A 14,737-nucleotide genomic window follows, 5' to 3' on the forward strand; every position below is an offset into this window, starting at 1 on the left:
TGTTATTGCACCACTGTAATCTATAAATACACTGCTACGGGCCCAACGATGTGTTTGAGAGTCACTTTGCGAAATTCCTTAGAAGATTTTATTCTGCGCTGCACAGTGGCTTGGTGGTTAGCCCTTTTGCCTTGCAGCTAGAAGGTCCCCAGTTCGCGTCCCGGCCGAGGATCTTTCTACATGGAGTTTGCATGTTGCTCCCTGTGCATGCATGGGTTTTCTCCTAGTACTCCAGCTTCCTCTCACAATCCTAAAACATGCTGAGAATTGTCTGTAGGTGTGAATGCGAGTGTGATTGTTTGTCTCTATGTGCAGCCCTGTGATAGACTGGAGACCTGCCTTCACCCTAAGTCAGCCCCCATGTCCCTAATGAGGACTAAGCAGTGTATAGATGATGGATGGATGGATGGGTTCTATTTTGTGCTGTGAGATATTCGGTGAGGTGTCTTATGATTCTTGACTACCAATTAGTCAATCAATGCAATAGGTAACAGTTCACTCTGTTTTCCCAACCAACAAAGTGGGTCTGAAAATGAAAAATAAGCATCAAAAAGTTGTTCCTGAGGTAATGTTGTCAAATATAGCCTAACATTTCAGTGTGCAAGACAGGATTATTTATGGTGATTCAGTCAGATGTTTTTAAGGTTACCCTACATTAGACATGTAAATTTATTATTTATTACTCTGCCAAAGAATGCGGCAGAGTTGTGTGATGATTGGCATATCAAACGAATGCAATCCTACTACAGATCGTCCGTTGCGGACTTACCGGCACTTATCCATTGGAAATCATACAATGACTGAGTAGCCTTGGCAGAGTATTGTGCTCTCTCAATGCTTTTGTTGTTTTTGCATTTACAAAATAATAATCCTTGTCAATAAATTAGTCTAGTAATGAATGACAAGTTCCCTGCAATCACATGCTGTGATTATAGAAACATTTAATATATACACTACTGTTCAAAAGTTTGAATTATAAATGTCCATATTTTTGAAAGAAAAGGCTTTTTTTTTTCCAATGAAAAGACTTCATTAAATAAATCAGAAATACAGTCTATCCATCCATCCATTATCTTTTCACCACTTAATCCTCATTAGGATCGCAGAGGGGCTGGACCGACTTTCCCGATCACCAATAATAATAATCGACATCGGCCCTAAAAATAATCCACATCGATCAATCCCCACTACCCCAACATCCTCTCTTTACCTTTTTATTTATTTAGTTTTTAAATCTATCAAATATCTGCACATATAATAAATCTTAAAACTTCTTGTCTCATATCAGAGTTTTAGATTTAATTCTTGCAAGTTCCCTTAATTGTTTCTGCATGACATATGTGTAGATTCTCAATCATTTACGTTATGGTTCATGAAATACTAAAACCAAAGCAGTTGTACTGGTTGAATTTCTTGAAGATGTTTCATTTCTCATCTGAAAGGCTTTTTCAGAACCGAAACAGAAAGTCCAGCAAGTGCAGTTGCCTTTCTTTTTAGCACATGGATTCACTTTGCTTTACTTTGGGCCAATTTCTTCCACCGTGTAAGTTTACCAACTTTTTTCTTTTCTTTTTTTTTTTTGGTCCGTTTTTGTTTGTATCTGTCTACGTATTGATGGAGTGGAGGGGGGGTGGTGGTGGTGCATGAACAGATGGACTTTAATCTCAAATTTCACACAGCTGAGAAACAACTTCAAAGTGGAACGGCCTGAAGGATGGAAGCAGGGAGAGGAGGGAGAGGGGTGAGGAGGAGGGGAGGGGAGCCCGAAGAATAAAGAACAGCAGCATTTACATGAGGAGAGAGATGTATCCGAGGCAGGCGGCGGAGGGGAACATACAATATTTAAAAGGTTGGAGACTGAGACAGCCTTTGCTACACAAACTTATTTGATCTGCAAGTATTATTTCAAGGGCGTATCAAGGTAAATAATATCCCTGCACTGGTGGGGATTTGATGTTAGCAAAACATGCCAACTGCCAAAACTCATCATGAGCCGTCCCCCGCCTCCTCCCTGCCTCCTCCCCAGAGTTAGAATAAAACTATATTTAGTTCAGACCTCATTAAAGAGTGTAAGGCCTGAATAGTCGGGACAGTAGACATTTACTTGATTTGTTTCCCAACATGACACACGACTTTGAAGCAAAACAGCAAAATTCATGCTTTTTATCAACAAGAGGAGAACTTTATTACCAGTGAGCATCTCTACAACCTCAACATGGACCTCAGAATGCTTTCAATGCACGACAGCACAATAAAATAATACATAATGTACAATATGCACAATTACAAGCATATATTGACTTTGCATACATTTGTATAGAATGTTTCCAGTCTGTGCTTTTCCTTACAAACACTTTGCATGTTTCCTTCACTGTTAATGTTTCTTTCTTTTCTTTTTTCATCGCCTTTGTCTACCTGTGATTTACTTTTAATCAGAAATTTTCCTCTCCATTCTGATAACCTTGCTTTAATTTCCTTTAATTGTTTTTTTCCACATCTTGTTCTCAGCTTTGAATAAAATGCTAATTACAAAAATGAAATTATATTTCCCACATAATGACATTTTCTTTGAGTATATTTTAGATTGAAAAGATCTCCATCCTCTGCGTCTTGGCTGTTTTTCAGCCCTGAAAGGCCTGCGATGATCGATCCTTCTCAATCTGAGCATCCACTTAGCAGGCGACACACACTGACCCGTGGTCGCATTAGCACTCGCTTCCAAAGGAGACACAGGGACACTTCAACATTGATCAGAGCGTTTTAATCTCGCTAAGATTAAGAGCCCTCCAGTTAATTACAGAAGAAACGGCAGGAGGCGGCCGCTTTAGATCCCCGACATGATTAAGAGGAATACTAGTGGAAAAGCACTCTTCACAGAATCAAAAAGCCTCAGGTTTTGTTTTTGTTTTTTTTTTTTCTTTTTCCAGAGCAGCCAGAATAAAGTGACCACTACATATGTAGGGCAGTAAAACTGAGGCATGCTACTGGTTAGATCTTCCCAACATAGTCTATTCCTGTATTTGCTTTTAAGGGAATGTAATTAAGGACCCCCTTCTGTGAAAATGAAATTTATTACTCTGCCAGGGAATGCAGCAGAGTTAAGTGACAATCAGTGTACGTTTGTCTGTCTGTCTGTTAGCAACATTACTCTATAACGGACTAAGGGATTTGGATGAAATTTTCTGGGAAGGTCAGAAGTGACACAAGTACCAAGTGATTAGATTTTGGCAGTGACGGGGCTTATAGTCTGGATCCATGGATTTGTTAAAAATGTCTGTATCACTGAGATAGTGACATGGCGTCACTATAACTATGACAACAAGTGAACGCTACGTCAACTGCCTGTGACGATCACATGATTGCAATTGACCACTGCAGACTTATCAGGACTAATCCATTGGAAATGATACAAGGAACAATTGATTAAATTGTAAGGGTGTAGACATTTAGGTCACGTGATTTGGTATCCGTATATAATGTACACATGCATAACACACGCCTGTGCTCAGCGCAAGGTCATTTAGTTTGTGGGTACATCTATATTAAATGGCCACATCCCATGTTTCCATAATTTTTGATCATAAATAACTAATAAACAAATGCTGCATTTCTACAAAAAATGCTGCATTTCTGACAATGCCATATGGGGGAATGAACAGCCTTGGCGGAGTACGCCGCTGTCTGAGTGCTTTTCTAGTTTTAGTTTGTGATCAGGTCAAGGTGATGTTTTCTATCTACTAAAAGAAAAATCATGAATGAAATAAGCAGTCAGCGGCGTGCCTGAGTATCTCTACTTTGAAACAGCAGTGTAAAGATGACAGCACCAACATAAAGAACCGATCCTGTCTACTTGTACAAGGAGGCTTTCTGACTAATATCAGATTCTGGTTTGAACATGTATGGCTGCATTACTCCACTACTACAACTTGCATAGTTGTGTTTGAGTAAAATTACAGATGAGCTGGTGTGCTTGAGCTGTAACAAGTTTTGAGTTGTGTGTGTAGAGGAGGCGGGGACTTTATGGATGTGTACATTCTAAAGGACGTCACAATGTGGAGTTACATCTTGGTTATTTTAAGGCTGGAAGGGATTAATATAAAAAAAAAAAACAACAACACAAAACCAAAAGCAGCAAACATGTATGCACACAGATGTTTTTTTAGGAGTTTGATCAGCAACATAGAGGAACTTTGCAACCAATATGGATAGAATACTACAATTTGTCTATTTAGTTGTGGAGACAATAAATTAATAAGCTGGAAGCAGCACAGTTTTACCTGGTCTTTCTCATTTCCCTGCAAACAAAAACTTATTCCATTCGAGTATGCCCAAGGACCCTGGAAACACATTATAAAAGACACACATAGTGGCATCTAGATTGGCAATGTTTTTTCTTATTGGTATGCATTAGACAGACAACATGAGTTGAGTTAATGAGCTTTAGAGGTGCTGGTAGGCAGATTTTATTACTGGTGAAGAGACCCTGGTTAGCTGTTTCCATTTTTATGTAAAGCTACACTAACTGCTTGCTAGCTGCATACAACTGGCTACTGGGTGGGTGTGGTTTGATCAGATTTGACTGACAATTCTAGAAATTCAAACAACCCCCTCAAGAGGTCAAATTTTCACTCAGATGCTGCTAGTCCGGGGTGCCTGGATAGCTCAGTGGGTTGAGGGCGACCCATGTACAGGTCCTGGTCCCCAACACAGCGGCCCAGGTTTGATTCCTGCGTACGGCCCTCTGCTGCATGTCTTCCCCCCACTCTTCTCCTTCCTTTCCTGTCTGTCTCCACTGTACCTATCAAAAAAGGCCAAAAAAAAAATGTTGCTACTCTGACTAGAAGCCCTGCCCACTTAAAGCAAATAGACAAACACTGAAATTCCTTATTTGAAACCATCAGAAGTGTTCTAATTTTAGCAGGACATAGTGATTTATAAAGGACTGCACCACTCATAGTAAGAAGCTGGTTGAGCTACTCCTAGTTTTGCTGTAGATCTTCCATTGTTTCTGTCTCCACTGTTTGGAACCCGTAGATCTGTATTCTAGCATCGAAATTGACTTGTCTCCCAGTGACAGATCACTACATCCTCCTTTGTATGCATTCTTAATCAAATAAGCTGCTCTTACTTTATTAACTTGGACAAGCTTACTTCAGATAAGCCTGTCACTTTAAGCCACTTTAGAGTGGGAATCAGCCCCCGAGGTGATGAGAGTTGACTCTGGGAGCTGGAGATGTGAGCTTTAGGTCGCCGTCTTATTGTCTGAGGCTTGGCCCGGAGCTCCAGAGAGAATCACTTCCTCTAATGGAAAACTATTGTCTGCCACTGAGGACATACAACTGTGCAGAATACGGATCAGCCTATCTGGACTTATGCACAAGACAGAATGAAGCTCTCTATCCGATAGAAAGCTATTTTGGAATTGTAATATCCACTGAAGTCGATTCTGATTAAGCAATACATCTGGGCTAGACTGTACTTTTGTGTGAAGCTGGGGGGTGTTTTCCAGCATCGCAGTAATGGTGTGTAGGGAAAGAACAACACAGAAGAGGGGAAAAAAACTACCTTTCTTAGTGTACTGCCCCATATTTTAAGTACAGCAGTGGAACTAAACATCTAAAACTGTCATAACAATGCGACAATAAGGCACTTTGTGAATTATTTATTCATCGGAGCGTAGATGATATAGGTTGATGAGCACAAAAGTATGACAATAGCACTGCCTTTGTTGCAATTATGATGCCCTTCCCTTAGCATAACACATTATTTATTTACTCATCCTTCCAAGGAGATGACAGGTAATGTCTAATGTAAGAGGTAGACACATCTCCTCTAACAACAGTCTGAATCAAGAAAGACGCAGGTCAGCTTCACAGTCGGTATGTAAAATGTATGTGAAGCTCTGAAGGAAATCTTCTCTGACAGATCGTCCCAGAGGATGAGGAACTCCATTTACCTCGCGATTTTCCTCCACCTCCCTCCTTTTTTTTTTTTTTTTTTCCAGAGAATGATTATGTGTGATACATGCATTATCTTTGGCCCCGTTTTCTGCATCTCAACAGGTCACTCCACCTCAGTCCAGGCTGTGGAAATTTGAAAGCCCTCTGTTTGGTCGAGGGCAGATCCTTGAAGCTGGATGGAATTTTTTCATCGGGATTTGGTTTGACATTGTGTGGGCTCGAATGTTTGGAGGGACGCTTGCGTGGGTCATCAAGTCTATTAAGGAAGGAAAGAAAAGAGAGAGAACAATATAAGGTTTAACAAAAAGGGCGGAACAAATCAAAAGAAGGACATCTTCATTTTTAGGACTGTCCTTTGTCACATTCTGGTATTTGTATTTCAAGTTTTGGGCTAATGCAGTCAGTCAGGCATCACATTTCTCCACTTAATACAAGCACTCGCTGTCATTTTCAAGCTGCAGCAACAGAGGCCCCTTAGTGGTTCAGATGACAGTGTTCTTATACACTAATTGCACAGGTACACACACAGGCAGAGAGTCCAACGGGACTGGAATCCCCTTGAGGGGATTGTGGAAGGGTATAACTAGGAGTCCAGGGTCGAGCTTTCTCCGGGTGAGTCGAGAGGATTTCAAGAGCTCCAGAAAAATATTTTCGTTAAACATCCATCAAGGGAACATGGAGTTGTCTCAAAGTCACATTAATATTTGATATGTCATGATAACGCGGTGTCCTCCGCAGAATATTTCATTTTGCACTTCTTAAGGGTTTTTAAAGTGACATCCAAACAGGTTAGACCATCATTTGAGAATTTCTCTGAGGGCTACAGTTTCATGTGAGAGGATTTATGTTGGTAAGACTGTAACTATCCCAAACCCAACCCTGATAAAAGTGCTTGTAGTACATAAATTAGAAAGATTTACATCTCCCATGTGTAAATAAGAAAGGTTAAAATTAACTATTTATTTTTTGGAAACATTTTTTGGTTTCTGAATCCAGAAGAGTGAAAATATTCACAACATTTTAGACCATAATTTTACTCCAGTTCCATCCATTATCTTGTTTACACCCTTATTTTATCGATTTTATTATGTCTTCGAACGACCAAAAGAAGACTCAATTTAAACTGCTACAAATATGTGTCTTCTTGACCTTAATTTCACCCCATTTGAGTTTCATAAACAAACATGAAAGGCTGACAAAATCATTACGGGCACCAGAGGCACATCACCCACTTAATAACTGAAAGAACCGTTAAGTAATTTTCTGCACATTTCTTGGATGCTTTCCAGGAATACCCAAGAGTCCCCAGATCCAACCTTCAAGCATTAGATCTCTATTTTATGTATACATGCGCAAAATCATCAAACATATCATCATTTAACTGCTTAGACTGCAGCATACACAGTACCATTCAAAAGTTTGGGCTCATACAGGCAATTTCATGTTTTCATGAAAACTCCCATATTTGTTCATGTGCTAACATAATTACACAAGCATTTTCTAATCATCAATTAGCCTTTCAACACCATTAGCTAACACAGTGTAGCATTGGAACACAGGAGTGATGGTTGCTGGAAATGGGCCTCTGTACCCCTATGTAGATATTCCATTAAAAATCAGCTGTTTCCAGCTAGAATAATCATTTACCACATTAACAATGTCTAGACTGTATTTCTGATTCATTTAATGAAAAAAATGCTTTTTTTTTCTTTTCAAAAATATGGACATTTTAAAGTGACCCCAAACTTTTGAACGGTAGTGTATATTGCATAAAAGTGGAATTAGAATTTATTTGTGTTGTGTGTAAGATTGCTGATATATAATGAATAGGAGTGGTTCCAGCACTGACCCCTGGGGAACACCCTTGGACTACTGCACTAAAATGTGACTTTAACAATATACGTTGCCCTTACGTAATATGCTCCTTTTGTTTTCCATTGTGCAAAATAGGCAGCAACATTGAATGAAAAAATGTATTCATTAATTCAAAAATGAAATGCCACATTTTCTTTAAAAAAATACATTTCTAAGTGACGCCAAGCTTTTGAACAGTATTGTATATGCACACAATCATCAAACATATCCTCATTTAACTGCTTAGACTGCATCCTATAAATAAAAGTACACCATTAAACATCTACTGGCAATTTTCAGAAAGATTTCTTCAAAAGACTATCCAGATTCAAATTGTTTACAGTATTTTACACTGTCATTTGGCTCCATAATTCCACATATTGTCACTTACACTTTAACGGTTTAAATTAAAATATTCAGATCAGTTTAACATTATAGTACATCTTTGAATGGCCAGGAGAACACAATTTAAGCTATTGCCCATATTTATCTTGGAACTGTCTTAAAGAATCCAACCTTGAAGATCATTTTCAGCTCTAATTTCACCACAGTTGGGTGTCAGTATGTTAACATGGAAGAAAAAATCATCACAGACACCAGAGACATACCCTGCACCCTTTAATATTTGAAAGAACTGTTCAATTAAGTAGTTTTCTGCACACATCTTGAAAGCTTTCCAGGAATACCCAAAAGATCCAACCTTCAAGCATTTTGAATGTTAGACCCCTAAATGACCCCGTGGATCTGTATATTATGTATACATGCACAAGATCATCAAAGATATCCTTATTTCAAAAGATTGTATTATACATGTACTGAATGGAAGCTACCAGCAAATTTTTTCTGCAGACTTCTCGGAAGATTCTGCACAGAATACCAGATTCAACCTTAAACCTTATTTCATCCCACATGACATGAATAAAAAAATCACCACAGATATGACATACATCTTTCAGTAACTGTGGAATTAAGCTCTACATCTACTGCAGCTTTTCAACACTCTCCCAGGTTTGCCAAGATTGTTGGCCCCTATTGGATGCAAAATCGTTGCAAAACATCATCATAAACACCTGACGCATAACATGGAAAACAACTTACCTTTAGCACCAGTGAGATGATTGGATGGACGGAGCTGTGTAGCCAGGACTTCGACCTAGAGAGGAATATAAACAACAACGTGATCATGCAAGTTCACATCATATTTTACAGCTAATAATATAAAAACAAATGCCAAGACACATAACATTTTATGGTTCAATTATTGTAACAGAGGATATATTTTTATCAAAGTCTTAGGATAAAGTTATTTCACTACACAGTTCGTTGAAATATGTTTAAATATTTAAACTTTTTTTACAGTTTTTTTTTTGTTACAGAAATCTAATTATTCCCAGCTTCGTGGCTAGATTAACAGAGACAGGAAAACATATTACATTGAAGTTTAGAGAGGGTTTATGAGCAACTACGTTAGGGGAGAGGTTAAACTGGGTTGGTGTTGTTTACCTTGTGGGACGGAGGTCTTTTTAAACAGCTACTGCCATCCTCTCTCTGCGGAGGTCAGCTGGGGGTCATTTAGAGTCTCTTTAATGGACGGGGCAAAGGCAGGCTCTTTAAAAACGACTGGGAGAGGGTCACATGACCGGAGGAGAACAGAAAGAGCAAAACAAGAAGAAGAAGTATAGGAGAGAGAGAACCCCCCTTCACCCGCCCTCACCCCTCATCTCACCCCTCCCACTTGACTCCCGCCACTGAACTGAACGTGGCCCCTAGAGGAAGGAGGTCAAGGAGGCTTTGGATACGGTGCGCCGCGAGCCGTTTCTGTCGGGGTAAACACTCCGAAAGTTAATGCGCGTTTACTGATGATGCTTGACGTGATCGGCGTTCGATTCACAGCGAATTATACGAGCAAACAGAGCGGGTAGAGTTTCAAGAGTGGCGACGTGGTTATCGCTAAATCCTCTAAATCTCAGGCGGAGAGATTTCCAACAAAATGCATCACACGGCGTTCAAACACAAATAGGAGCCCATTCTTATCAGACTGCCAAGGTCAGCCACAAGGTCACTAACAGCCATTCGCTCTTTGCACTATTTTCTATTTTTTTTTTGTAATGCCATCTTTCTACCCACTTTGGATTTCACGCTGTAACATACGCTTTATTTTGTTTCGTTAAGATGATAATCATGGCGGTTTAATTCATGACAGGCCTCTATGTGGTCGCTAAATATTCCAGCATTTGGGTTTGTTAGTTTAAATTATGAGGCTTTTTTATGAGTCCATAATTATTCTCTTCAACACAAGCGTTTTCTTTCAAAATGTTTATTCAGCATCAACAAAGAAGAAAATATTAAAGGGCTTACATAAGCTCAAAATCAATATAGTCGAACAAATCTCTAGATGGAAATGATCGCCAATTCACCAGCATGTGGTTTAGTATCTTAAAACTCATGGTTAGGCCTAGAAAGTGAGAAAAAGTATCTTGTTTAAAATCAAAAAATGACAACATTACTTATTTATCAAAAAAAACCAACAACAACAACAAAATAAAAAACGTCACAAACATTAAAAGGCTCCCGGACTGGTTTGCAGCTCTAGTTGATCAGTGTACATAAAGTATGCACAGCTATTTATATGTGTATTTAGGGGGATGTTTGGGGGCATAATCCATAAACACAACTACACAGGCTTCTCAGAATAAAACGGCTGACAATATCCACAGTTGCACACCATGCTTTTATAAGCCCTTTAACACTAAAGAACTATTATTTTACAAAAAGGAGGAAACAGCAATACAATATGTATACAGTATGACTTTTTCTCTTTTTCAGTTTTGTAAATGCTTCATTTACAAGGGACACAATTTCACCAATTACCCCTCAGAAAAAATATCTACAGTACTGCACTTTCCTAGAACTAAGCTACTACATTTTAAAGTGATCAACCACGCAGTTCAAGGTTTAAAGAATAGAGGGTGATAAATTAAGTTGCACTGGCAGCTGTGTAGAAAGATTGTATCGAACAGCTTCTAGTGGTTCACTAATCGTTACCAAGTAAAATATCTTGATACAATGTCAGTCCTCACAATCACATAGCTGAGAGAGAAACTTAATGTACTATGGAGTCTTTCTTAATCTTAACGTCCAGTCGATTTCTTCTAGAGGAAAGGATAGATTGCCTAAATTGCTTTACACATTTTACCCAGTGGGAGTATGTTTTTATAATCAGGGGGATTCCATTTAAAAACCAGTTTTGTTCTGTCAATATCTCACTATCACCATTTCCCTGGAATTATTTTGTGGTTTAGTTTTCAATTCTAAAAAGGTGGGAGCGTCCATAAAAAATCCATTACTTGGGTTGAAACAGCCATGAGGACTCAGGTGCAGGTTGTATAAACAGTTCAATATCTGGAGTATGGCTGATCTCTGTACACTCCCTTGGCTGTTCGTGCTGACGGAGCCTTGCCGCGATTGTTTGCCCACTCTTCCTGACCTGGTTAGGAAGAAAAGAAAAGAAACAGATGGGGAATGATTACAGAGGCGTTGCACTTAAATCATGCGCTCATAACAATCTGTGCAAGTCTTGCAGGTTGGATGCAAATACTGTAAATATGTTCCCTTCAGTGGAAAGAACGCAGCAGAAAGTTTGGGGCACTCCGAGTGCCTGGTATCGACGGCACTCATAAAAACAAAAGCGGTGTTTCAAGCTGAGAATACAAATGGTGACTCGCACCAAGAAGCTTGACTTTCACCTGGAAGGATTCATCTCGGATAATTGAATGAGAGGATCAAATAGCTACTTGAAAAGGACCCGTTTAGTGGCTCCCAGCAAAAAAGGTCACAATTACCATTAGCCCAAATCAGCCCTGTTCACCCCCTGGTACTGTCAATGTGAAAGTGCTGGTATCGATGGCACCCTTTGTCTGATCTTCAGCCAGCGCTGAGACTTCCCTAGAGCTGAGGCTCACAAAGGTTGTTTTTTTCTGAGTACAGGCTCTCTGTTGGCAGCACATAGCCAATACCCCTTAATTAAACCTGTCACCCTTCCACTGACAGTCACTTTGAAGAAACACACCAAGGTAACCTTGTGTTTTGAGAACAAAGATGCACATCAACGCTGTTTATCTGTTTCCTTTGAACTGTTGCCCTCTCTTCTGTGTGACCCATGCAGTAGCATTTTTATTTTATTTTTTTATGTGCAAGTAGGCAACACTCTAATGAGCCGGAGGTGCTTAGTTCTTCCACTTGTGTGGTCAGAAAAGTTGGGAAAGTTTTTAATGGCTTTGACTTACTTCCAAAAACACATTCAAACCTCTAAAGCATGAAAACAAAGGATATAGGTCGTCGATCAGATTTATGATGCAAAAGACATAATCGCCATTTTTACAGTGGTTTTGCCCACTATGTACTCATATGTATTATAAAAGGGAAAGAATGTCACGGAGGAAAATCCCAGCAGTCACTTCTGTCATTTCTGCTTTAAGACATGAACAAATATGCAACATTAACCTGTATAACACTGCAAAATTATGCATTGCAGTATTTAAAAAATACCTAATTATGGCAAGTTTGACTAAAAAAGGTTTTATATATTGTTTAATGAATTTTTTTTAAAGTTATTTTTGTTGGCCTTTTTAGGCTTTATTATATAGGACAGTGGAGAGCAAAAGACAGGAAACATGGGGAGAAGAATGGGGGAAGGACCTGCAGCAAAGGGCCATGAGCTGGATTCAAACCCATGACGGATGATGGCCCCCGTCTATGGGTCGCCCGCTCAACCAGTTGAGATACCAGGGAGCAGATTATGAATTTTTTTAAATTTTTATTTTCAAGCTTAAATAATTCAGCTTGAGAGCTGAATGAAAACAGACACAAATGCGCAAACCAATCCATGAGTGTTAACACATTATTCTCATGTTTGCACCTACATCGTGAGACTTTTAGAGAATTAAGCTGTACTCACAACAGCCAGACTGTGAATAATGTGTATCATGTGCTGATGGAGTTTGCAGTTCCCACAAAGGCCATACATTCATTATAAAAGATGGATCAACCTTAAGCTGTACATCAGCATGGTCAACTGCACAACTGTACACGACTGTGTGTTAGTTCTGCTATCGTTGCAATGCACTCTGCAGCAGATATGACCTTGGCCCACTTCTCACTGTATCTTGTCACGAGCTGACACAGGATTGTTGAACGTTATCTCATCGGTGTTAGTTCTGTCTGAACTTTGCAGCAACTGAAGCTATTTGTGGCTCTTTGCAGACAGGCTAAACATCAGGCTGTTCTGCTTAGATGATTGCAGGAGGAAGTGCAGGGATCAAACTAAATCTGATTGACTGCCAGGCAAACTTTGGCAACCATGGAGAACATGATGATGTCCACAGTAAGAACACGCAGAGGTTAAATTGGGATTTGTGAGAAGAGGCTCACAGATGATATAGCAGACAGTAGACTGTTTCCTCAGTAGAAGGCAGTTCCCATTGTGTTCTGTGGATGCGGAGTGTCCAGATTAACAAAGACTGTTTCTGGAAATACGTGTTGCAGCTGAAATTTTTTTGTGTTAGTTTTTAAAGTTCTACCATGAACTAAATTTCATCTACCTTCTTGTAATGATGGCAGAATCAGATGTCTCAAATTAAGTTTAACTATCTAAATAGCCAGATTCCACTTGGGAGAAACGAAGTCATTCTTATCAACATTTTTCCTTTCTGAATCTTTTAATAATTTGAATGAAATGAAGTGCCAAAGAACAATAATACAGGCCTATGCTCAAATACACTATTGTGGCAGTTTAATATTATTATCATCAGCATTTAACTTATGATTCAGTAACCAATGACATGTCTGCTCTTAATGGAAACAAACATATTTTGAGTGAGCCAACTTAACCGTCTATACAAACTTATCGACTATTAGAAATTGTGTGACCGTCATTTGCTTTATTACTCCGCCGAGGAATGCGGCGGAGTTATGTGACAATCAGTATACGTTTGTCTGTCTGTCTGTTAGCAACATTACTCAAAAACAGACTAACGAATTTCGATGAAATTTTCAGGGAAGGTCAAAAATGACACGAGAACCAAGTGAATAGATTTTGGCAGTGATGTGGCTTATAGTATTGATTCACAGATTTGCTAAAGATTTCTGTATCATTGCGAGACAGTGGCACAGCGTCAATGTAACTATGAAAACAAGTGAACACTACCATCAGGTATATGATTGCGATCCTACTACAAATCCACCACTGCGGACTTATCGGGACTTATCCTTTGGAAATGATACAAGGAACAATTGATTAAATTGTGGGGGTGTTTCCGAGTCCCATCAATTTCCACCACCCACTACATATTTAGGTCATGCGATTCGGTGTCCGTACTGAATGTACACATGCATAACACATGCCTGTGCTCACCGCAAGGTCATTTTGTTTGTGAGTACATCTATAGTAAATGGCCACATTGTATGTTGCTGTGATTTCTGATCATCAGTAACTAATAAACAAATGCTGCATTTCTAAGAAAAAAAAAAAAAGCTACATTTTTAACAATGCTAGGGGGAATGTACAGCCTTGGCAGAGTACTGTGGTCTCTGCGTGCTTTTCTAGTTTTTTATTTACTTCAGTTCTTCCTGCAGTAAATTGCACTACTGCAAAGTTCAGTCAGGAGACTTAGCACAGCTCCTCTCTCTATTTGGAGACAGTATAGATCATCTTGCTGATTGATGCTGCAACTGTTTAATAGAGTTAAAGAAAAGAAAGTGACATTCCATAGTTGTTTTTTCACCAAACAGGGAATTTCAAGAGTTGTATAGTAATTGATGATACTTTTATACTGGAGAAGACAGAGTTAAGTGTCGGCAGGACTCAATTTCAATATCAGACTCTGACCCAATTCAACCCATGAGAACACATTAAATGAATAACA

The 14,737-nt window shown here is 39.2% G+C and overlaps 1 protein-coding gene across 2 annotated transcripts in view; it reads right to left on the minus strand.

Annotated features, from left to right (window-relative positions):
• Positions 1-2,157: 2,157 nt before the first annotated feature.
• khdrbs3 (KH domain containing, RNA binding, signal transduction associated 3) overlaps positions 2,158-14,737 on the minus strand; it is a 127,687-nt gene continuing 115,107 nt past the window's right edge. Inside the window, exons 9-11 of one of the 2 annotated variants that reach the window (XR_004846815.2) lie at positions 11,162-11,301; positions 8,913-8,967; positions 2,158-6,216 (exon numbers count right to left, since the gene is read on the minus strand). Coding sequence is in view for 1 of the 2 variants with exons in the window: in XM_023263743.3 (XP_023119511.1) it covers positions 11,210-11,301 (92 nt within the window). In the remaining variant the exon portion in view is untranslated. Of the gene's footprint in view, positions 6,217-8,912; positions 8,968-10,526; positions 11,302-14,737 lie in introns of those variants that run through there. The other variant, XM_023263743.3, reaches the window with a different exon arrangement.

The sequence above is a fragment of the Amphiprion ocellaris genome, chromosome 15, assembly GCF_022539595.1.
Source record: "Amphiprion ocellaris isolate individual 3 ecotype Okinawa chromosome 15, ASM2253959v1, whole genome shotgun sequence".
In the NCBI taxonomy this organism is placed as follows: domain Eukaryota; kingdom Metazoa; phylum Chordata; class Actinopteri; family Pomacentridae; genus Amphiprion; species Amphiprion ocellaris.